The following is a 23,893-nucleotide window of genomic DNA, read 5'->3' on the forward strand; positions in this document are numbered from 1 at the left end:
TCTTTCTTCAGTCTTGTTATTCGTGTATAGAAATGCAACTGATTTTTGAGCATTGATTTTGTATCCCGCCACATTACTGAATTCCTCTATAACTTCTAATAGTTTGGGAGTGGATTCCTTTGGGTTTTCCATATAGAGTATCATGTCATCTGCAAAGAGAGACAGTTTGACTTCTTCTTTGCCGATTTGGATACCTTTGATCCCTTTTTGTCTTCTGATTGCTGTTGCAAGGACTTCTAGTACTATGTTGAATAATAGTGGCGAGAGTGGGCATCCTTGTCGTGTTCCTGATCTTAAGGGAAAGGCTTCCAGCTTTTCCCCATTGAGAATAATGCTTGCAGTAGGCTTTTCATAGATGGCTTTTATGAGATTGAGAAATGTACCCTCTATTCCTACACTCTGAAGGGTTTTAATCAGGAAAGGATGCTGTATTTTGTCAAATGCTTTTTCTGCATGAATTGAGAGGATCATATGGTTCCTGAGACTTTTCTTGTTGACATGATGTATCATGCTGATCGATTTGCGAATGTTGAACCACGCTTGCATCCCAGGTATGAATCCCACTTGGTCATGATGGATAATCCTTTTAATGTACTGTTGGATTCTATTAGCAAGGATCTTGTTGAGGATTTTNTCTTGTTGAGGATTTTCGCGTCCATATTCATTACGGAAATCGGTCTGTAATTCTCCTTTTTGATGGGGTCTTTGCCTGGTTTGGGGATCAAGGTAATAAACAGAAGATTTTTTAAACAGAATTGTGATCACAGTAGATATATTATTTATGATCTGCTTTTCTCTTTTTTGTTTAATTATAAAAGTTATGCATACTCATAAAAAATTCAAATAATGCTGAAATGAAAGAGGAAAAGTTACTCTTCATCAAGGGTAAATGAAGAGATTATCATAATTAAAAGTTTGGTGTCTAACAGATTTGATATACACACGCACACATAATAATACATACACACGGACATATATATGTGTGTGTGTGTGTATGTGTGTATATGTTACAAAAATTAGAAAGTACAATAATATATTCATGGGCAACTTACTATTTCTGACCCACTTAATTTTTTTTAAACTCTCCATAATATTTCTACAGAATGATAACATCTTAATCTATTTAATCAATTCCTTTTGGATTGTGTCTCATACTGCAAATAAAAACTTTTCTTTTGATTTACAAAATATCTTGGTTGTACTTCGATGTCAATACATAAAGATTGATATTATCTTTTATCTTTAAAAAAACAGATGCAGGGTATTTCATTATAGATATACTATTATATATACATTATTGTACACAAGTTATTTACACATGTCCATACTAAAAATCTTCCATTTTTTCCCTGTTATCCATATTGAACATCCCTATACATAATCTGTGTACAAGAGCCCAGTTTTCCGGAGGATAACCTCCTAGAAGTACAATAACTGGGCCAAGGGGTGTTCACATGTAAAGGATTGAAACGTTGCCAGCCGCCCTCCTGAAGGTTAAACCAGTTTCTCTTCACCCCGCCAGTATGTTTTCCAACGTCCCCATTAGGTATTATCAACACCCTTTCAGGTTTTGCCTGTTAGCAGACGAATGATACTCCATTAGCGTGGGGTTTCTATTTCTCTAATACGGTGATATTGACCATCTTTTCCGGTTTCTCGGCCATTCGAATACTCTTCTTCCCAAATGTGTGGGCCGAAAGGGCTTTTGTTGACATTTGGCTCTGTGCTTCATTGAGCTGGGAGACAGACAGATCCGGGTTCAATGCCTGTCTCCTGCATGGACCACGGCCTGGCCTGGAGCAAGTTGCTTCTGCTCGCTGAGTATCAGATCCCTCAGCTGAGATGGAAGCTGCCTGCCCCAGAGGGCTGTTTCTGAGACTTCTATGCGCTTAATGTCTCCACAAGACATGCAGTGGATCTTTGAAAGGCAGTAGTTAGATTTTGAGGGGCTGTGAGGCTGCCTCCATCTGCGTTCTGCTGGTGCGAATGGGCTGCATCTCCGAGTAGTAAGCCGCCTGTCCCAGGAGGAAGGCAAGCAGAAGTGGAAGAAATGCATACAAGCTCTCAGAGAAGCCCTGGTTCTGGTGCTCCACGGGAGTTCCACAGATCCTGTATTTGGTGGTGCTCAGCCTCTTCCCGCTTTGGTCAAGTCTGTCCCCCCGGAGGATAAGAATTTGTGGGGTTTTTGGGGGGGTTTTGTTTGTTTGTTTTAATTTTTTATTATGTTATGTTAGTCACCATACAGTACATCCTTAGTTTTTGATGTGGTGTTCCATGAGTCATTGTTTGCGTACAACACCCAGTGCTCCATGCAATACGTGCCCTCCTTGCTACCCATCACCGACCTATCCCAATCCCCCACCCCCCTCCCCTCTGAAGCCCTCAGTTTGTTTCCCAGAGTCCATAGTCTCTCATGGTTCATTCCCCCTTCTGTTTACCGTCCCCTTCATTCTTCCCTTCCCTCTCCTACCGGTCTCCCTCCTATTTCTTATGTTCCATAAATGAGTGAAACCATATGATAATTGTCTTTCTCTGCTTGACTTATTTCACTTAGCATAATCTCCTCCATTCCCGTCCATGTTGCTGCAAATGCTGGGTAATCGTTCTTTGTGATGGCTGAGTAATAGTCCATTGTATATATGGACCACATCTTCTTTATCCATTCGTCTGTTGAAGGGCATCTCGGCTCCTTCCACAGTTTAGCTATTATGGGCAATGCTGCTATGATTTGTCTCCGGCGGCCTCCAAGCACCCCAGGGAGCCGAGGGCAGGAAGAGAGGGCTTCAGCATCCACTCTGAGTGCAGGCGGGACAGTACCCAGTGGCCTGCAACAACGCCCCTTCACAGCAAGTGCCTGATTCCCTCCCCCAAATCCTCATTTGCAAATCCAGCAAACTTGCGGCCTGCTGGGATGCCCAGGGTCACATGCTTTGGGGCCTTGTCATTGTAGGTTTCTTTCCGATGCTGTCACCGGAGTGGCCATTGTCACCATCTTGTTCTTCTTCCCATCCCAAAGGCCCTCTTTCAAGTGGTGGTTTGACTTTAAAGGTAAGGTGTCAAGGCTGGGGTCTCAGGGGGCTCCATGAGGACTGTGACTCGGAGCACTGGTGGCCTCGAGGCAGCGCCCACGCCTGGAACCTGAGCCCCACTGTACTAACCATGTGATCCCACTTCTTCCCTTTTCTCTGTCTGAGGCTTTACCTGGTCTGGGCACTTGGGGCTGCCAGAGGTGACGGTCCAGGGCAGGAGTGACAACTCCAGTCCGCCAAATCCAGCTGGCTGTCTGCTTCGTACAGCCCAGGAGCGACGAATAGCTTTTACATTTTTTAATGGTTGAAATATCTCATGACACAGGAACATGACGTGAAATTCAGATTGCAGAGTCCATAAATAAAGTTTATTTCTTCAATAAGAAATCTGTGGACATTTAGTTAGTTAGTACTTACACAGTAGCCTCGATTTTGCCTCTTGGCTCACAAAACCCAAAATATTTACTTGCTGACCCTTCAACAGAAAACCTGTGCAGCTTCTGCGTCCGGTGCCTAAGGGGCCAGACGTGCAAATCTCAAGCTAGTTTTAATGGGATAGGAAGCGGTGGGGACCGAGGCACAACAGCCTAGCGGCGTTCTAGGTCCGGTCAAAAGGACCCCCGAGCCCTCCAAAGCAAAAGCTCGGGAGGCTGGCCCTCCGATGGCCAGCTTATGCCCCCGCGATGTTCCCAGCAGGTGTCTGCCAGAGCAAGGCACTGCCACCTACCACCTGTGACAGAGACTATTTGCTCCATCGGTGGCGGTGGGATGAGCCCTGCCCCAGGAGTCAGAAATGGGGTCGTCATCTAGAGTCACAGGCCGGTTAGCTCCGGTTTGGAGGAGGGGGTCTGAGCGTGGGGCACAAAGGAAGGATCAGCAAGGAGACGATATCTCAGGGCCCCGGAAACAGTTAGTGCAGCTGAGCGAGCCCTGGATCCAAGGAGCCTCAGACTGGGGGCAAAGACCGCAATCCCGGCAGGATGTGTCTCCGCTCCTCTGTCCGGCTTGCAGCTGGCCTTCTTCATCGTGCACTGGCCTCTCCAGACTTTCCACTGCTGCTGAGCTTTGGTTTCTTTATCGCTTCTGCCGCAGTGCAGTTCCTGCTTTTTTTAGAACACGGGTTCCTTTACCGCGTCTTCTCCACATCCTCACGGCACGCACTCCCACGGCGGCTGCCTCCTGCCTCCTCACTTTCGGCTGGCTCACAACCCCCCCCCCCCAACCNGCATCCCTTTCTCTTTGCCCTTTCATCTTTCGCTGCACGTCTGTGCACCTGCTATGTCTCTCTTCCCGTGGGTACTGCCGAGAGTGAGAATCTGCTTGGTCTGGCCTGATATTTGCGCAGCTCTCCCACCAGGCCACCTCGTAGCCTCGTAGATTCCCGGCCAGCCTGGGGATCGGCTGCCCTTGATCAGGTCCTGTCTGTGGTTCCATCACCTGTGGGCGGGCTCGAAAAGCTCAGAGCTTCCTCTTGGCCGGGGCTGTGGGGAGGGGCTGTGATGTCCAAGTCTGGTATCCCAGCCGTGTGTCCCTTAGACACTCGTCACCCCGGCTTTAGTAGTTTTATAGAACAGAGGTTGCAAACGCAAATGCCCACAGGGAGGGAACAGTGCTTGCGTGCAGAAGGACTGGGTGCAGGAAAAAGTGTTTCATGACACACCACCCTCCCCACCCTGCTTTCCTTTTGCATTGTTGAAACAGAGAACAATGTCTATAGGAGGAAAACAGCAGCCGAGGATGCTCGTGAGTGGCAAGACCCCCCACGTCAGGGCACCCCCATCACATCGTGGGGTCTGTGGGAAACTGGCAAAGCCAATAGCCTCTAAATAAAAGGGCAGCTGTGACTCAGTTTCCACCAACTGTCACCATGCAGGAAAGCAGGACTAGTCTTGCCAGATTTGCTGATTTTTCAAGAGAAGCAAAAAAATGTACGCAATCTCCCTGATTTTAAATGTTCGCCACTAATCTGAACTGAAAAACACCATGTGGGCCAACGACAGTAGCGTGAGGTCACATCTGGGAGCCAGGTCTGGTCTGCCCGTGGGGTACAGCGTGCCACTTCAGTGGAGGGTTCTTTGGGCTGGAGTTTCGGGTGTTGCCTGAAACAACAGGGGAGAGGGGGGCCTCCCCGAGCACCGCCTGTCCTTTGGCCACCAGTAGGCCCACGCAGACTTGGCTGAAATGACGCATTCTAGCACTCAGCACTCGTGACTGACACGGAGCCTGAGCGAGTGGCCAGTTTCCATGGACAGACAGTGACTCGATCAAGGTCACACAGCTAGCTAAACAGAGACAGGGGCTAGAATCCGGATGTCCAGGCCAACCTGGATTTCCTTATTACACCTGCTGCCTTCCATTCTTCCCTGGTGGGAGTCATACTAGCATTTCTGTCCCTTTATGTCACTCAGCGAGTATCGACACAGTGCGTCCTATGTGCAGGGCACTGTGCCTGTGGACAATGGTGGGGGTGATAATGATGCCTTCCATTTCCTCTCTGTCCACCAAGCTCTTCCTCCAGATATCATGTGGCTCACTCCCATGACTATACTCAGACTCTGTCCAAATATCACCTCCCCAGAGAAGCCTTCCCTGACTACACTATCCAGAAAAGCATCCCTTCCTTGTCACTTTCCACCCTTCTACCCTATTTTCTTTCCTTCCCAACACATGAAATTTCCTGACATTATACTTTTATTGGTTTCTCACCTGCCTCCTTTACTGGAAATGTAAGTTCTCCAAGGGGAGGGATTTTCTGTTTTGGCCACTTCTGAATCCCCAGTGCCTAGAAGAGTGCTTGACATGTGGTAGGTCCTCAATATATATTTGTGAAATGACCAACCAAGGACTTGCTCTGGGCCACCCCCAGCACTGAGCCCTTTGCCCCCATGGGCCCATGTCATCTCCCTAGCGGGTCTCTGAGGACCTCCCGTTGCTCCCTTTCACAGATGAGCACACTGAGGCTCAGAGAGGTAGAGTCAGTAGCTGAAGTCACACAGCCGAAGCGCAGAGCTAGGATTCAAATCTAGTTCAGCCTCAGGCTCTGCTCTCAGCCGCTGCTCCAGCCAGCTCGCCGGCATGAAGCGGGGCTGGATGTGTGACACTCCCACCGTCAGAGGCTGTGCTTTTAAGAAACAGCGGCAAGGGCACGGTCGGATGGGAACATAAGGAAGACAGTCTGAGCGAAGGTGGAGTGCCTGTCGTGGGGCAGGAGGCCTCATTAGCACTTACCGTGTCCCGCATTTAATCAGTGTGATGTGAAGCCCACGGTCAAGACCTTCTCCTACGTGGGGCAAGTCCCTTTTCTTTTTCGGACCTTGCCTGCCTCTTTCATGAAATCATACTTTGTCGCCTAAAGGCAGAGGGCCGAGCCACCCACCTGTCTCCAGCTCTCATTCTGGATAACTGGAAAAAGCTGAGAAGGAGAAACAAAATGTCAGTGGTTGTGTGACCTGGAATTGTTCTGGGAAGTAGGGCACTGCCATGCGTGAGCCAGCCCTGGCCTCCCCGCCTCCCTGGTGGCCGCCTGCGGGACGGTCCCATTTCAAGGGCGGTCCCCCTGCCCCAGGCATTGGCCCCGCGACGCACGCATCAGACGGGCGGACTAGCGTTTCTGGAGTCCGCACCAGGTGCCGGGCAGTGAGACGGGGATTCGGCTGTGAGCAGAACAGGACCGTCCCTCTCCACCAGCAGCTCCCTCGTTGTCTCGTCTGTATTCACGAGGCCCCTCCAGGGACTGATTCTGTACCAGGGGTCAGCCGAGGAAGTGGGGGCTCAGACAGGCAAGTTCACATTCAAGGGCATGCGGTGAGCCAACACCCAGGAGGGTCTGTCTCCAGGCCTCTGCTCCCAACACAGGGGGTGGCAAACTTCAGCCCGCGGGCCAGATGCACCCCTCCCTGGTCAGTAGGGTTCCCTGGGAGCACCACCATGCCCGCTCACGTGTGTCCTTTCTGTGGCCGCTCACGCCCTACGGTGGCAGCCTGGTTCCACGGGGGCTTGTGGAGCCTGGCATATCCACCCCCGAACCCCTCACAGAAGTTTGCTGGGCCCCGTTCTAACCCGCGCGCAGACACTGCTGCTTTTGAGGAACTAGAAATCCTCCCATAATTCCGTGACCCAAAGAAACTCTCAGTTTCTCTTTTCCTAAATTTCCTTCCACTTTTTCCCTCTCTGTGCACATTCCGTTACAAAGAGAGCCTTTTGTCTTGTAAATGAGGACGAAAGCAGCACTGCCCCAGAAGGGCTTTCGGGGCCATTGAAAGGACGTCCTGGACGGGGGTGGGGTGCCCAGTTCCAGGAGGTTCGCATGCTCTGGGAGCCGCGACAATTATTTTCGTTGCAAATAGAGCAGATGCCCCTCATGGCGCTCGTGGGGTTTTTCCCTGAAGCTCCCAGATCGGATGCGGGAGGCAGATTGTGGCTTCCGGGAGAATCTCTCCCCCCCCCCCCCCCCCCCGGGNGTGTCCCCACAAAGATGGGGCTGAAGGGGCTGGTGACCCTTCCTCAGACTGAGCGTCCTGAGTGTGCATTGGGTCCCCCTCTGCCCCGGGGGGATCCGTGCCCCCTCGGGAGGCTAAGTGTCTTCTCTCCACCCAGCTTCCAACGCAGAGACAGAGCCCTTGCTGACGTGGAAGAAGGTCCAGGACACCGTGCCTTGGAACATCATCCTTCTCCTGGGAGGCGGCTTTGCCATGGCCAAAGGCTGTGAGGTAAGAGCTGCCAGGGGGCTGCAGGCCTGGGGAGGGGGATGCAGGGGCGGAGCACGCCGGCAGCCCAGGCACCTCAGCCACCACCAGATTCCCCAGTTACCAGATTGGGATCATCAGGGCTCCATACTCAGAGCTTGGTGCTGTGGAGAAAAGGAGGCGTCGGGTCCGATCCAGACTCTCAAGGAGCTCACGAGGAACACGCTACTGCCAACAACTCCTGCCATCATGGCTCGAGGGGTCCCGTGAGCACAGAGGAGTAACCTCAAGTCGTGTTCCCCCCGGGCCAGGCACCGTTCCACGTGCTTTACCCATGTTAACTCGCTTAAACTTCCCAAGAAGCCTATGAGCAGATGTCACTGTTATCCCCATTCTCTAGATGAAGAAACTGAGGCACAGAGAAGCAAAGTGATTTGCCTAAGGTGACACAGCTACATACTCAGGACTAGAATCCAGGTAGTTTGATGCCACGGCCTATGCTCTTGACCATGGTGATATAAATGTTAGAGATTATTAATATCAATTAGTATTATTATGAATATTGTTCTAGAGGGCTCTGTGACCTCAGAGGCAGGGCTGGGACTAGGGCGAGGGGAGCAGAGCACAGAATTTCAGGAGGCTCTGTCTCTCAGCGCTCTGCAGGTGTTGACACTCTGCAGTGTCGGCCGGCCCTGCTCAGAGCAGGTGCAGCCTCGGTGTTACCCCTTCAAACGCTCACGCTGACCCGAGGGGCTGGGTACTATTTGTGTCCCCATTTTACAGATAGGAAAACTGAGGCATGGAGAAGTTAGTTAAGCCACTCTCTGAAGGTCGTACAATTGCACTCTGCTCAGAAGCTGGGGTTCCAACTCCAGTCGGTCTGCTTTCAGAGGCCAGCCTCCTCACGGCTCATTTTCAGGAACTTCCCAAGTGCAGACATTGCGTGAAGCGCTTTGCAAACAGGGACTCGGTTCATCTCATCAATACCACGGCGGTAGATGCGACTGCTGTCCGCACATCAAAGATGAGGGAACGGAGGTAACTCGAGGCTAAAAACTTGCCTACATTTGTGCAGCAGGAGATTGCTGGAGCCGGGACTTGAACCCCCAGCTCATGATGCTGTGCCCCACCTCACCCCTAAATCTCTCCTTGTAAGCCAAGGCATTTAAAACCACCACCAATGAAGGGTTAATCTGAAATTAAGGTGAGGGAAACCTGAAATTGCTTCTCAGATTGCTTTCTTTTTTTAATTCAGTTCGAATTTTCAGGTTCCAACAATGAAACGACATAAGACATCCATAAAGTGAATACTAGTAGGAAGCCCAGGCTTGAGAATCCGAGTATCTGGATTCAAATCCCAGCTCTACTGCTCCCCGCTGCGGCACTTTGGGCAAGTTTCTAAACCTCTCTGGGCGCCAGTTTTCTCATCTATGAATTGGATCAAAGTTCCTCCTCTTCGGGGTTGTTGGAAGTAATTAGAGAACGTGCTAGCTGGTGGAATACCCAGCAATGGGGAGCACGAGGAACTCCGTGTGCTCTCTCTAAATCCTCATTCCACGGCTGTTGTGGGTTCCGCTGCCAGGGAGCGGACTCTGACATGCAGGGGAGTGAGCGGGGTGTTACGCTGTGCCCCTCAAGTTCCCCGCTGTGGAGGCCAGGGAGAGAAGCACAACTGTGAGCAGACCCCACGATACCTCCACGCCCCCCCCAGGGAGCGTGGCGCTGAGCTGGGCCTTCAGAGACGTCCCTACTGGTCTGAGATGGCCAGGCCACACCCTGGCATGCCAGCATCAGTCTGCCCATGTGAGCCGTCCCAGGAGTGAGTGTGACCTCGGGCAAGATGATTCTCAGGTCTGAGACAGCCCCCCGGGGGCTGACAGTGAAGGCCCGTTGTGCTCATGCTCCCTGACTCCCTGCGCGGGGACAAGCAGGCCTTCGGAGTCTGGAGTGCTAAGCCATCACGCCAGGGCACCCACCAGGCCTTCACTGAAGGTGATCTGGGTGGCACATTCAGGTTCTCGACCCAACAACTCCTTTTTATGACATATATATTTATTTTACTCATTTTTCCCACAACAAATAACACATACAAATACAACAGTACAGACTTCAAAAGGAGCAAAAGGATGGGTGAGCAGCAGTACTGTTTTTGTGTCCATTTTAGGAATCTCGAGGACCAGAGAGGTTAATTGACTGATCCTAGGTAACACAGCTCATAGGTAGCAGAGCTGGGATTTGAACTCCTGTCTGACTTTTCTCACTACTGCCTCCTACTGGGGCTGTATCAGGGAAGGCTTCCCGAAGGGAGTGACATGTTATCCAGGTCCTGAAGAGGCTCCGCCACGCTATGGTAAAAGGCATGGGCTGTGGAACCCGACTGTCTGGGTTGGAGTTGTGGGTCTTTAGCTCTTTGTTGTGTGGTTCAGTTTCCTTACCTGTAAAACGGGAACAGTAATGGTGCCATGTCACAGACTTGTTACAGCGAAATGAGCCGATGCATGTGGAGAACTTAGAACACAGCCGACGTGGTTGGTTATTATAACTGAATGCGGCGGGGGAGGGGGGGGGGGGGGGGGATCAGAATCCGGGATAACATGGAGGTTCCTGCGTGAGCAACTCGGTGGAAAGGGTGCCATTTATCCAGATAGTATGAACCTTGCCTGACCCTTGGGCAGGGGGTCGGGGAGATGGCCCTGTACCCTGGAGGCTTCTCTGAGTTCAGGATGTGGTGGGAAAAGTCTCGGCTCTCAGTGGGGGCTGGGCTGCAGGACCACTGAGCACACTGGGAGGCCGGTCTGGCTCCTGGCCCAGCCCTGGGCCGCCGCTGGAGTTTCTGTTCAACAAGGGCTTTGTCTGGCAGCTGCCCCCTTCCCCCCAACCCCTGCTGGTACCGTCCTCTCCCCAGGCCCGCGCAGCCTGCCCCAGGAGGAACCAGAGCGCTCATGGCACTTCCTGCTTCTTGGCCCCTGCCCAGGGCCCTTACCAGGCCACCTCCAGGCCTCCTGGGGCTTACAGGTCCTCGGATGGGGTCCAGGGTGAGCCTGGATGTGTGCACTCCCTAGTGCCAGTTCGGAAGGGCTGGAAGCAGATCCCAGGGCTTGCTCTGAGCTCGGCGACCCACTTAAACCCGCTTAGTGTCCTCAGTGCCTTTTCTCCTGCTAGAAAACTGCCCATGACTCCCCATATATGTAGACTCTAGTCTGAAGGCTTCCGTAGCCTACACACAGGGCCCAGCATGGCCTGGCCCCTGCCTGCCTCCCTGGTGTCGGCTCCTACCTCTCTCCCCTCGTTGGCTCCCCTCCAATCCCACCGGCCCCTTAATGTCAGCCATACTAGACTCATTTGCACCCCTGGACCTTTGCATCTGCTTTCTTTCTGCCTAATGCTCTTCCCCGAGATCTCGAGTCCTGGCCCTTCAGGTCAGCTCCAAGGTCACCAACTCAGGGCCCCTCCCTGGCACCATATCTAAAGTAGCCTTCCCTGCAGTCACTCTCCCTATAATCACCCCACTCTTTCCCTCCTGTTTCCTTCCCTGAAATTTCCTGCTCATTTGCTTGCTTGTTGGTGTCTCTCTTACTGGAATGTAAGCTCCATGAGGGCAGGGGTCATATCAGCCTTATTCACTACTGTTCCGACATCGAGACGAGTCCTGGTACATAACATGCTCAATAAACATTTTTTGGGCATGACCCGTGAGACGGGCTGTTTTAAGGGTTGATGACGTGAGGCATGCAAAGTGCCCAGCACAGGGACGATGCATACCCAGTGCTAACACCAAGACCACCTTCAACCTCACTACTGTTATTGTGATTACAGTTTTACTATCTCACAGAATGAGAAATTGGTCTTCAGGCACCTTCGTGTATATCTCATTTAATCTCCACCAAAATAAACTTATCTAAAAATATATTGGGGTTATAGGAGTCTGAGAGTAAGTCAGGAGGGAGCAAACCTGGAGGCAAGTAGAAACGTGTATATTTTCCCCATCCCTCATTTCCTGCTAGAGGGTTGTGGAGGTGGCAATGATGATGGTGATGGTGATGATGATGGTGATGATGATGATGATGGTGATGATGATGATGGTGATGATGATGATGATGGTGGTGGTGATGATGGTGATGATGGTGATGGTGATGATGGTGATGATGATGGTGATGGTGATGATGGTGATGATGATGATGGTGATGATGATGATGGTGATGGTGATGATGATGATGATGGTGATGATGGTGATGGTGATGATGATGATGGTGGTGATGATGATGATGATGATGGTGGTGATGATGGTGGTGATGATGGTGATGATGATGATGGTGGTGATGATGGTGATGATGGTGATGATGGTATGATGATGATGATGATGATGGTGATGATGGTGGTGGTGATGGTGATGATGATGATGATAGTGATGGCGATGATGATGGTGATGCTGATTATGGTGATGGTGGTGATGGCAAGGATGATGATGATGGTGGTGGTGATGGCAATGATGATGATGATTGGCATTATCATTGGTTGGAGAGGTAGCCTAACGAAGTAAGAGCTAGATTATAGATTCAAAATTCCAACCCTAGGGCAAGTCATTTCACTTATTCAGGCAAATCACCACCTCTTTGTGCCTCAGTTTCTTCAGCCATAAAATGGAGATAATTATACAACTTACCTCATGGAGTCATTACGGGGATTAAATAAGTTAATATTAGCCAAGTGTTTAGAAGAGTGCCCAGCACAGAGTAAACTCCACATTAAGTGGCTGTCAGATAAATAGTAATGAATCCTATTCAGTGCTTACTATGTAGAGGGACTGTTTTGCAAGCATTTGTTTAATCCTTACCACAACTCCTTGAAGAAATCAAGGAACAGAGATGTTCATCAATTTGCCCGAAGTCACACAGCTTATAAGCAGTATGGTGGTCTGAATGTTCACACGTGTGCTTTTTTTTTTTTTTTTTTTTTTTTTTTTTTTTTTTTTTTTNCCTTGAACCAAATTCACTGGCTCTCTCTCCCTAGGAATTATTCTGCAGAGTTGTATACACACAGCCGAGCCTACTGTGTTTTATGAGGCTCTTAAAGATTGTCAAGCCTCTCCCCTCCCATCCTGCAACGTGGCCTTGGGCACCTCTTGACATCTTTGGGGGCTGCAAGGAAACAGTTTGACAACCACCGCACTGGGCAATTTCTGAATGTTTCGCCACCTCTGGCATCTTGTGACTTGAAGCTACTAATGACAGTTGGCACGTGTGGGGGGCTCACCAGGTGCTGGGGCATTTTCCAACTGCTTTGTAGATGTGCTCCTTTTCACCCAATGGTAGACTTCTGGGATAGGCGCTGTTATATCCAGGTTTCCAGATGAGAAAACTGAGGCACAGAGAAGTTAAGTTACTTGCCCAGGGTGACACAGCTAGGAAGGATTATGGTGGGGAACAAGCTTAGTTTGACTCTGGGGCCCTTTCTCCTCATCCTCTGGCCACATGGCATCCGACCTTGCCCGTCGCTGGTTCCAGAGTCCCTGGAACACTGTGGGGCTGTGTGTTTCCAAGGAAACGGAGCTTCCAATACCTAAGGGAATGGGAAAGCGCAGATGAAGCCCTTTGGAGTCCCCAGGAGAACCCCAGACAGCAGGGGCTTCGCTCTCCTGAAGCCGCCAGACCTCCCTCTGGTCGCAGAAGCTGAACCAAGGACCTGAGTGTGCTGGGATGTTGGTTGGAAGCCCGCCACCCAGAGGCCCGGCCACAGGGGAGCTCTTGGCTTCTCATTCATCCAAGTCATTAATATTCCCTCTCTCCAGCCTCTCTCCCTTAAATCGCACACAACTGCCATCAGTCTCTTAGCCAGAGCTGTGGCCTCTGGGAAAAACCAGTGGTCCCGTTTTCCCCTTGAAGGGTTCTCTGGCTGGGGAAGGGCTGGGGCCTTGACTCTGCCATGCGCCATCATTTCTAGGCTATCAGACAAACAGTGTGGATGTAAAAGAAGCATCTAAATTTTAAAAAGACTCTTCTGGGGAAAAATATCTTGAAGCATTTATTATTCATTCCTTGAAGGTAACTTTTATGTCAAATTCTGGGCACAGGCATAGTATTTTATTTATGGAAAAACAGTATGCTGTGTTCTAGAATCCATTACGAAATTTTAAGTTCTAGATAAGCAGTAAGTTTTCTATCAGACATAAAAGAAATGTATAAAGTTTCTTTGAAAAACCCAAGTGTATTGGTATCAAAGGATACTGGGTTGTTAAAAGGACTATGGTAAGCACACATTTGATTAAGTATTTAAATACTCCTACGTCGAGTAACTGCTGGAGAAGTCAGCAGAGAGAGCGTGGAGCTAATTCTGCTACCCAGATGGCGGGGTGGAGTCCGGAGCCGGGGAGGGGATGATCTAACCTGTCCTTTCTCTGTCCTGGAGGGCTGCTGTCGGCTCTGGGCATCACCCTTCTTAATGACAGACTGGTGCGTCCAGAGGATGGTGCCCAAGTGATAGGGAGCTTTGCAGGACCTTTTTTGCTTATAGAAGTACATAGCACTGGGCGCCTGGGTGGCTCAGTTAGTTAAGTGTCTGCCTTTGGCTCAGGTCATGATCCTGTGGTCCTGGGATCAAGCCCCCGAGTCAGCTCCCGCTGAGAAGCTCTGCTTCTCCCTCTGCCTCTTCCCCTCCTCCTGCCCATGCATGCTCTTTCTCTCTCTCTCTCAGATAAATAAATAAATAAATCTTAAAAGAAAAAAAGAAGAAGTACGTGGCCCTGAGTGTGAAATACATCTCAGGTTATTACTTTTGGGGACCCCAGGCAAGTCACAGAAACTTTGCCAGGCTCAGTTTCCTCCTCCGTAACACAGAGACAAATGTCTGCCTTCCAGAAAGGCTGGGAGGGGTTGAGGAGGTAATGTGTGCAGGTGCCAGGCAACCTGTAAAGCCTCAGGGATGATGATTCTTATGATGAAACGAGTGATAATTACAATGTTGTGTTATTGTAATAATCATCCTTATCATTACTCACAAATGTCTTTATTATTGAGTCATTTGGATAGTGCTGTATCTAACATATCTGATACAGGCTTTATGGATGATATATAGTATAGCTTGTATATATTATTATATAATAATGATCAGATTACTAATGAATACTTTGTATACATAATCGTGTTAATATTTTTGTCATTCATCACCATCCACGGAGGGTCCAAACAGTTTTCCTCTCTCACTCAAGTTGGAGCTTAGAGGTGCTAGAGCCAAATGGATTATTTGGGGATCCAGGGGTTTGGGTCCTGGGCCTACAGAGCTGCAGTAGAGAGCCGTTCAAGAAGCAGAGACGCTGATGCCAGTCGTCTGGAAGGTGTGGCCTTGGACCTGTCACTTACCCTCCCTGAGCCTCAGTCTCCCGGTCGGTGAAGGAGCGTGGTGGTCACTATCCTCATCACGGTGTTTCATACTAACCTCTTCCTAGACCTAGCCCTGGGGGACGGCAGCCAGAGCTGGGTGGGGGTGTGAACATAGGCTCCCCCCCTCCCCCGCAGGAGTCGGGACTGTCCGCGTGGATCGGTGGGCAGCTGCACCCCCTGGAGAGCGTGCCCCCTGCGCTGGCTGTGCTGCTCATCACTGTCGTCATCGCCTTCTTCACCGAGTTTGCCAGCAACACGGCCACGATCATCATCTTCCTGCCAGTCCTGGCGGAGCTGGTGAGAGTCCTGGGGCCGGAGGGGCGGGGCCGGGGGCGGGGCCGGGCTTCAGAAATCTCTCCGCTGCCGGGAGGAGCTCCATCCCGCTACAGGTGCCTTTGTTCTCTTCCAAAATGCCTGAAACTGTCAGATTTTTTTTTTATACCGATATCTTTTTTTCTTCTTTAAGAAATACGCAGAGTAAATACTTTCAAAAGGTACCAAATTTTCTTCCTTTGGAGACTTTTCTAGAAAAATGTAAGTTTTCAAATGTGGATTAAGACGAGGTAGGAAGTCTGAGTAGACGAATAACCACAGAAGAAATCGTTATGGTAGGCGAAGTGCTAAGCTCCCTCTGAAGAAGGGTTTCTCAGCACTGTTGGCATTTGAGGCCAAAGAATTATCTGTTGGTGGGGGGCTGTCCCGTACGTTGTACAGTGTTCAGCAACATCCCTGGCCTCTATCCCCTAGGTCCCAGTAGCACCGCCCTAAATCGTGACACTCAAAAATGTCTCCAGACATTGCCAAACGTCCCCAGGGCGGGGGGAGACAAAATCACCCCCTGTGGAGAACCACCACCCTAAAAGCCACCAGCCAGTCCTCGGAGGGTCGGCAAACTTTCAAACAGCTAGCTCCCACCTTATTCACACTATTTCAGAGCACAGAAAGTTGGAGAAAGCCATTCAATCCAGGAATAAGGTGAGCAAAACCCAGACACTAAAACCAAAGAAGGACAGCAAAGGGGGGGGGCGGAGTCACAACTCAATCTCACATGTAACGAAGATGCAAACAGCAAAATAAATCTACGATCATGATCAAATAGAGTTTGTACTCGGAATTTCAAAACCAATTAACACTAGAGGCGATCAGCAGCGTTCTATATTTAAATAGATTAAAGAAGACCAAGCCATGTGGTTATCTCAATAGAATCCAGAATTGATCCCATTAAATCAGTGAGGCAACTACACGCTTTGTCAACAGTAATATACCAGGCTCACTGACCTGAGCCACTTTGTTTTTGGTTTTAGTTGGCTTAGTTTTGCATGAATCTGTAATGGAGATCACACGGTGCTAGCACACAGAGATGTACTTTATCCTTTTTCAGTGACTAGAGGATATTCTGTTACCAGCAGATAGCGGTGGGTCTATTTAAGATCTCCACTGAGAGACAGTAAATCGTTTCCAGCCTTTGCCATGATCCAGCCATGCCGCCTGGACCCTTCCTTGTCTGTGCACCTCTGCATCCCGCTAGATACACGCCTACATGGACCCCCGGATTGAAGAGCAAGTGCATTTATAATTCTGTTAGATGTAGGCAAAGTGGGCACACCATTTTACACCCCCATCAGTAGTGGGGGGCGGAGGTCCCCCAACTTTGCCAAGTGTGATTTGATTGAATCACACCCTTCCCCAGATCTGAGGGAGCAGATGATTGAAAGAGATAGGGACGCTGTGGGGTGAAGGGGAGGAGAAGCGTGGACCCAGCCAGGTCTGTTGGGGCAACTTTTGCTGGAGAAGACACTAGGGAATGACACAGTGGTCTAAATGGTGCTTGTTGTCAAAACCAAAACGTGTTACATGTCGGGGGTAAGTTTAGCTCTCTTTGAGAAAATGGATATGCTTTGGGTTATCAAAATTCCTAGAGGGGCCAAAAAATGTCCTATCTTCAATACAATAGCAGAGAGGAGACCAACAGGAATTGTAGATGAATACATCATATGAGAAAGGTGACAAACCAGCCCACTGGATGAGGCCAACACGGAGACGCATTTGATTCACACAGTCTTAGAAACTGGGAAATGCTTCTCAATAGATACGATCTCAAACTCTCTGTGTCTCTGAAATCTGGTGAGGCCCCAACTAAAGGTGCCCAGGGACTGGCTGTGGGGACGGTTTGGCTGAGGGAAGGACCAGGCAGGGGACTGGGTGTGTTTGAGCCGTGATTCTCAGCATCAGCCTCAGCTGGGAACTTGTGAGGAATGCAGGCTCCTGGGGCCACCCCAGACCTGCTGAATCAGAAACTCTGGATGAAGTAGGGCCAGCAAGCTGTGTTTTAGCAAGTCCTGCAGGTATGATGATGCACTCTCAGGCTGGGGAAGGTGTGTTCTAGAAAAATCTCCCCAGCCCAAGCTTGCGGCCCCCGAATGTCACTAACCTTGGGAATGTCTTCTCCATGTGTCCCGTGGTGTGGGTTCTCTTCTTGTCTGTCTCTGCGTTTGCCTGTGGATCTGCGTTTCGGGCTGTATGTCTCTCTGTGTATCTTTACACCTATCTCCCCGTCTGCTGCGATTGTTCTCGGCCACTCTGCCAATCTCTGTCTCTATGCCTCTGTCATCGCGTCTCTTTCTGTCTCTGTTGTCGTGGCTTTCAACTGTCTCCATCTGTTGTGGTGGCTTCTCTCTGCTTCCCTGTCATGGTGTCCCCCTGCGCCCGGACCAGGCCATCCGCCTGAGAGTGCACCCCCTGTACCTGATGATCCCCGGCACAGTCGGCTGCTCCTACGCCTTCATGCTCCCCGTCTCGACGCCCCCCAACTCCATTGCCTTCGCCTCTGGACACTTGCTGGTCAAAGACATGGTGAGTCGGGGCTCGTCCTAGCAGAGGCCTGAGAGGAGGGGGGTGGCCAGCAGGTGCTGGGCAAGGCGTCTGGGCAGGACCCCCCACTCCTGCTCCTCCACTCCCCCCAGTCTCCGAGTAAGTCATTTGCAGGGACAGCAGGAATATCCAGGTTCCTTTAGCAAACACTCTGGGGTGATTCTTATGCTTAGACAATTGCAGGAAACATTGCTTTAGTGAAGACTTTCCAGAGTCTGCTACAGGGACAAGGGACTTCCTTCTCTCTCTGGGCACTGCTCTCTTTTCTTACTCATTCAGCCAACTGCTCCGTGCCTGGAATCTGTAGGAGAGCCGGGCAGCCAGCCGCACCCTGGGGGTGAGGCTGAAGCCAGGGTGGTGGAGATCCACCAGTGTGTTCCCTCTCCCCTCGCTCCCCTGCCTCCCTCCTCCTGCCTCCCGCTGCCACTTCCCCTCCACTGGCTGCCTGGGGGCGCTCAGGGAAGGCAGATCCTAAACTGTGTAACCCAGGAGGGTGATGTGCTTAAACCAATTCCCAGTCAGGTCTCTCCAGGCGCACAGCCTCTGGCAGGATAAACAGGATAAACCGGGAGGGGAAGGGAGGGAGGCGGTGGGCAAGAGTGACAGAAGGAGGTCACAGAGCAAACAGAGAGAGAAGGAGGAGGCTGGTGTGCCTGGAGCGGAGTTGGAAGGATGAGGCCAGAGGCTGGGTTGGGGGGGTTGCAGGGCAGCAGGGCGCAGACTTAGGATATTATGTGCTCACAGTGGGAGGACTTTAAAGGGATTTGAGCAGACAGGCTGGGTCCGAGAACCCAGGGGAAGGTCCCACAGGACCAGCCAAGAGGGTCCCTGGCTTCACGGAGGACAGAAATCACATATGGGCCAGAGGAAGTGAAAACTGAGTTTATTGAATAAAAATTGAGCGACAGACAGAGGATAGTGGACAGAGTGTCTGGGAGATTCAGAGAGGAGAGAATGAGTCTCATCGTTGCTTGGGGTTAGGGGTTTACCTTGGAAAAGGGTCTAGGGAATGTCCGTGTGCCTTTAGGAATCCACGGTAGGTCCCATCAAAGGGGAGTCAGGTGAACCGTCAGCGCTTTTCCATAAATCACGAGGGGGGGTACGGATGCCAGCGTCAGCCGCGGTTTGTTGGAAGCTGTTGTCCTGGAACATATTTGGGATCTGGCTCTTCTTCGATGTGATCAGGTGTTTGGGGGCTTGGACAGAACTCAGAGAATGATTCACTTTCTTGCTTCCCCCTCGAAGTGGGAACTTGCTTCTTCGGCTTATTCAGAGGCCAAGTATAGAACAGGAGTAAACGGGGCCTGGCAGGAAAACAGCCGGGACAGAGCCCTTCTAAAATAGAGTCCCTGCAGCGTCCCTACTTCATAGTGACGGGGTTTGACTCCTGCCTTTCCCAGATCACTTTGGCTGCGGGGGGTGGAGGGGATCGCTGGGGGCTGAGGCTGAGTGTGGACCGGGGAGGCCGCTCGGGGAAGGCAGCAAGAGGGCAGAGATGCAGACATAACGTTGGCCTGTTCTGAGAACAAGGAGACAGTGAGAGAAATGGAGAGACATTGTGGGGATGGGAAGAGGCCGAGGGGCACAAGGGGGCACAGAGGGGCACAGAGGGTCAGACGTGTCAGAGCCGCCCACCGCCGGCCAGTCTGGAGCTGCATGCCCACCTGCGGGCTCTGCTTCCGAGAGTGACGGTGTAGGTAGTTGACGTGACAACGAATGTGGGACAAAGCAGGCATTTTTTTTTAAAATATTTTATTTGTTTATTTGTCAGAGAGAGAGAGAGAGAGAGAAAGAACAAGCAGGGAGAACGGCAGGCAGAAGAGGGAGAAGCAGGCTTCCCGCTGAGCGGGGAGCCCGATGTAGGACTTGATCCCAGGACCCTGGGATCATGACCTGAGCCGAAGGCAGATGCTTAACCGACTGAGGCAACCAGGCGCCCCTAAAGCAGGCATTTTTGAGCCAGGCTCCCAGAAGCCCGGCCCTCCTCCCAGCTACCCCAAAGCTTTGGCCAGTCGCCTTCTGAACCTCCAAAGTGGCCAGGGCTTGAAGACCTCCCCCGCCGCCCCGAGCAGAGGCAGGCCAACATCACGCAGTTGGACCTTGTCATTGGTTGTACTCCCTTCACGACCAGTGTCCTTTCCGTGAGCCATCCATGGCAATATTGACGTAACAATTTTCCTAAATCCACGACATTTTTTAAAACACTTAAACAAAAGTATTTAAAGAGAAGAGTTTCTGACCCATCTGGATGTGGAAAACTGGTATGGTATGCCATCGAAGGTAAGTCTAAAAAAACAGACACAGACAAAAAAAAAACCAAAAGAATTACATTCACCCTGAAAACAATCACCTGGAGAAGGTTCTGAACCCCCACTTGCTCAAGAGTGCCATTGGCAAGGAAGGGAGAAGTGTTAATAAGGGCACGATAGCACCAAACAGAGACTTTCTCTGGGAGGAATAGATTCAAAAGGGGATTGAAAAGAGAGTGAGTCTCTCACTGCACAGTTCACAGCTGAGCAATGCTGAGGTCAAACAACCAGAAAACCTGGATGAGAAACAGATTTTCAGCCCAAAGTTGGACTGAATGCACAAAGGGTTAGCCCGGCGGAGGGCGGGGGGAAGCAAACAGGCAGACTTGTTTTAGCTACTTAAAAAAGGTTGAAATTTCCATAAGACAAATTCTTCAAAACAAAGCAGTATGGTCTTTAGTAGACATGGAGTGTGGATAAGTTTGAGTGTGTGTGAGTGTGTGAGTGTGTACGTGTGTTATTGATCAAACCAGATTATTTTCGAGCTGTGTGATGTGGGTAAGCCAACCTCTCTGAGCCTTGTTTTCCTCTTCCATAAAGAGGAAGTAACAAAAATCACCCTTGGAGGGTGTCATGGGGATGGGTTGAATGACACATCCCCAGGACACCTGCACGGCACAGCGCCTGGCCCCTAGAAACCACACAGCAGGTGGGGACATTGGCAACTCTCTGAGGGGCAGCCTAGGCTAGCGTAAAGATGGAAGGGTCTTGGGCATCTCCCAGCCTGGACTCACGTCCTGGCACCGTCACTGCCAGCTGGGAGATCTTGAGTGAGTGAGCTCCTGACTCTGAGCGTGGGTTTTCCCATCTGTACGATGGACGCTGAGCTGATCCCTCCCTTTACCTGGGCTCCATTTCAGGTGCGGACAGGCCTCCTGATGAACCTGTTAGGTGTCCTGCTGCTCAGCCTGGCCATGAATACTTGGGCACAGACCATCTTCCAGCTGGGCACCTTCCCGGACTGGGCTGACATCCACTCAGCCAACATCACAGCACTGCCGTCTGCCTTGGCCAACGACACATTTCGGACCATTTGAGTCCCCCTCTGGGACCCTCTCTGGGCTGGGCCCTCCCAGAAGGCTTCTGCCATCACCTTCTGCTAGGACTCTACAGGACGATGGAGCAGTTCTTTTCTGTGATCCAGTATGCAGAAAGCAAGGGTGACCTCCAGTGGTCCACTTGGGCCCACAGGCTCATTATCTAGGACACCCTCTCCTTCTCTTTCGTGGAGGTCAGGGCCCAGATATCTCCCAGATCTGCTGCCAGAGAAACAAGCTCCTTTAGCTCTGAGCTGTTCTACGTCTAGGGTGCAAGGGAGCCCTATTTCAGCCGCAGGAAGCACATCTGGAACGGCATTTGTCTTACACAGCTGGAATGGGGGGGCATTAATTCCTACGGGCACCGCTAACGTCCCCCGTGGCCTACTTTAGGTTACACTCTGGAGAGATTGTCTTGCCTTTAGATGTCACCTTCCTCAGAGAGGCTTTTGGGGCTGCACTGTCCCAGCTGTTCACAGCCACAGCATGTCCTGCCCATTCTGTGCCCGTTGTTTGAATCTGACCCCTGCCGGTACACCGCAGCCGCCGCAGCCAGGGATGCTTTCGGTCCCTGGAGACAGCGGAGGGACAGGTGTCCTCCTGAGGATGGGGAGGCTGTGCGGATCCTCCTTGCTGCGCTTCCGGGTGCCTGAGCACACCAGGGGAGCTCTAGAAACCCTGACATCTCTACCCATGCTTTTTAGGATGTCCCTCTTTAATCTGATTCAGTTTGACTGTCATTCTGGGGTCGGGCCAAGCCCTGGCCCTACTGTCCTTCCAGCGAGGACTCTCCGACGTGTGGCCGGTGGGGGCCTTTGTGGCTGCCAGCTACTGCTTATTGCAACAGCTGGTCCTCCCCTCCCTGCTCATACCCCGAGGGGTAAGCATGTTTCATTAGCAAAGGCCACATTTTCAGGAATGAGAAAAAAAAAAAGTCAGAAGATACATTGGGGGCTCATAAAAGGCCAGGGTAAAATTTCTCAGGCAGGCAAAACATCGTAACCCTCTTCTACAGAGGGGGTCAACCGAGACTCCCCCTGAGCCAGTGGCTGGTGGGGGCTGTCTTAGAAGACCTGATCCCTCCTTGTTTCCAGCAGAAGCATCTGGGCATCCCCAGTGAACAGCACAGTGTTAGGCCCAGTGGGTGCTCAGGAAGTGGAATGAGTGGCCCACATTAGCCTGGCACCGGACAAGGTGCCCATGGGGGGTCCGGAAGCCTTGTGTCTCCCCTTCCTACACATCTGAGGGATGATGTCCCCCGAGCAGTGTGGGCTGGGACGGCAGCACCCAGAGACTGAACTCGTCCTCCGTACGGCATGAGTGAGTCACGGCTGTTTCCCTGGGAGCAGCGGGGAGGAGAGAGGAGAGGCCCCCACGTTGGGGGATGGTCTCCACCTCTTCCCTCATGAGAACTTCAGTATCCAGTCATGTCTACAGTCCATGGGGTTTGGGAGCTGCACTCCTGGAGAGCAGGGGACCGGAGAAGTCCATTCACGGAGAAACCCATGGGACCTGTAACCAGATGAATCATGATTTCAAATACTTCTGATTGAAAATGCTATAAAATAAAGAGCATTAATCAACACTGGGCCTACAGATGATTTGCTTTCTGGGCATAAGAGAGCTTGAAAGTCCCAAGTTCCTGAGCTGGGGGTTCCATGGAACTGATCTCCCTGACTTCACTTCCTTACTGCTCTCCCCTCTCCACTCCAGCCACGTGCTTAAACTGCCCTGCCTCAGGGCCTTTGAACATGCTGTTCCCTTTGCCAAGGACACTTTGCTTCCAATGATGTGCTTGTTTCCTCACTTTATTCAAGTCTCTGCTCAAATGTCACCTCCCCAGAGACTCTTCCCTGACCATCTGGTGTAAAATCTTGCTCTTATTATGCTCCGTCTCCATACTCTGCTCTATTTTTCTTCTTAGGATTCAGTCAGGCCACTGTATTATGTATTTTCTTGTTTATTAACTTTCTCTCCCTCTAAAATGCCAACTTACCAGAATACAAACTTTATTTTGTTGAGTGCCATAACTCTGGTACCTAGAATGGTTTCTGACACATAACAGGTGCTCAGTAAATATTTGATAAATGAATCTATACCGGAATTTATAAGAAAGTAGCCTTGCCCTCTGATCTGGGGTCTGTCCTATTCATTTCTTTGCTCACTCCTTCTTCCATTTATTCATTCAACAATATTTATTTGAAACCTGATTATGTGCTCATTCACTATCCCCATCCACATGGAACTTACATGCTAGCAGAGGAAACAGGCAGTGGGCAGGTAAACAAATAAATTAAATGACTCTGGGTCATGATATGGGCTAAGGAGAAGATGAAACTGGACAACGTGATGAACTGACTCAGAAGCTGTTTCAGCCAGGGTGATCAGGGAGGACTTTCCTGAGGAGGTGCCATTAGACTGAGACTGGAAGGAGTCAGTCATGGGCTCATGGCAGCATGGGAGGAAGGTGGGTGGCAGGGGTGGTTACAGGATCATTGGAAATATACATGAGACTCATGTCTGGAATACAAGAGGAACATCCAGAAATCAGAAAGGACAAACACAAAGCAGAACACCTGGTTTAGT

The 23,893-nt window shown here is 50.8% G+C and overlaps 1 protein-coding gene across 3 annotated transcripts in view; it reads left to right on the plus strand.

Moving 5' to 3' along the window:
* Nucleotides 1-21,307, plus strand: part of SLC13A3 (solute carrier family 13 member 3) — a 71,258-nt gene extending 49,951 nt beyond the window's left edge. For all 3 annotated transcript variants that reach the window (XM_011236844.3, XM_019809613.2, XM_019809614.2), the window contains 5 exons: nucleotides 2,951-3,048; nucleotides 7,626-7,738; nucleotides 15,226-15,387; nucleotides 17,806-17,943; nucleotides 21,131-21,307. In XM_011236844.3, the coding sequence (XP_011235146.2) occupies nucleotides 2,951-3,048; nucleotides 7,626-7,738; nucleotides 15,226-15,387; nucleotides 17,806-17,943; nucleotides 21,131-21,307 (688 nt within the window). The remainder of the gene's footprint in view (nucleotides 1-2,950; nucleotides 3,049-7,625; nucleotides 7,739-15,225; nucleotides 15,388-17,805; nucleotides 17,944-21,130) is intronic.
* The last annotated feature ends 2,586 nt before the right edge of the window (nucleotides 21,308-23,893 follow it).

This window comes from Ailuropoda melanoleuca, chromosome 13 (genome assembly GCF_002007445.2).
Source record: "Ailuropoda melanoleuca isolate Jingjing chromosome 13, ASM200744v2, whole genome shotgun sequence".
Lineage (NCBI taxonomy): Eukaryota > Metazoa > Chordata > Mammalia > Carnivora > Ursidae > Ailuropoda > Ailuropoda melanoleuca.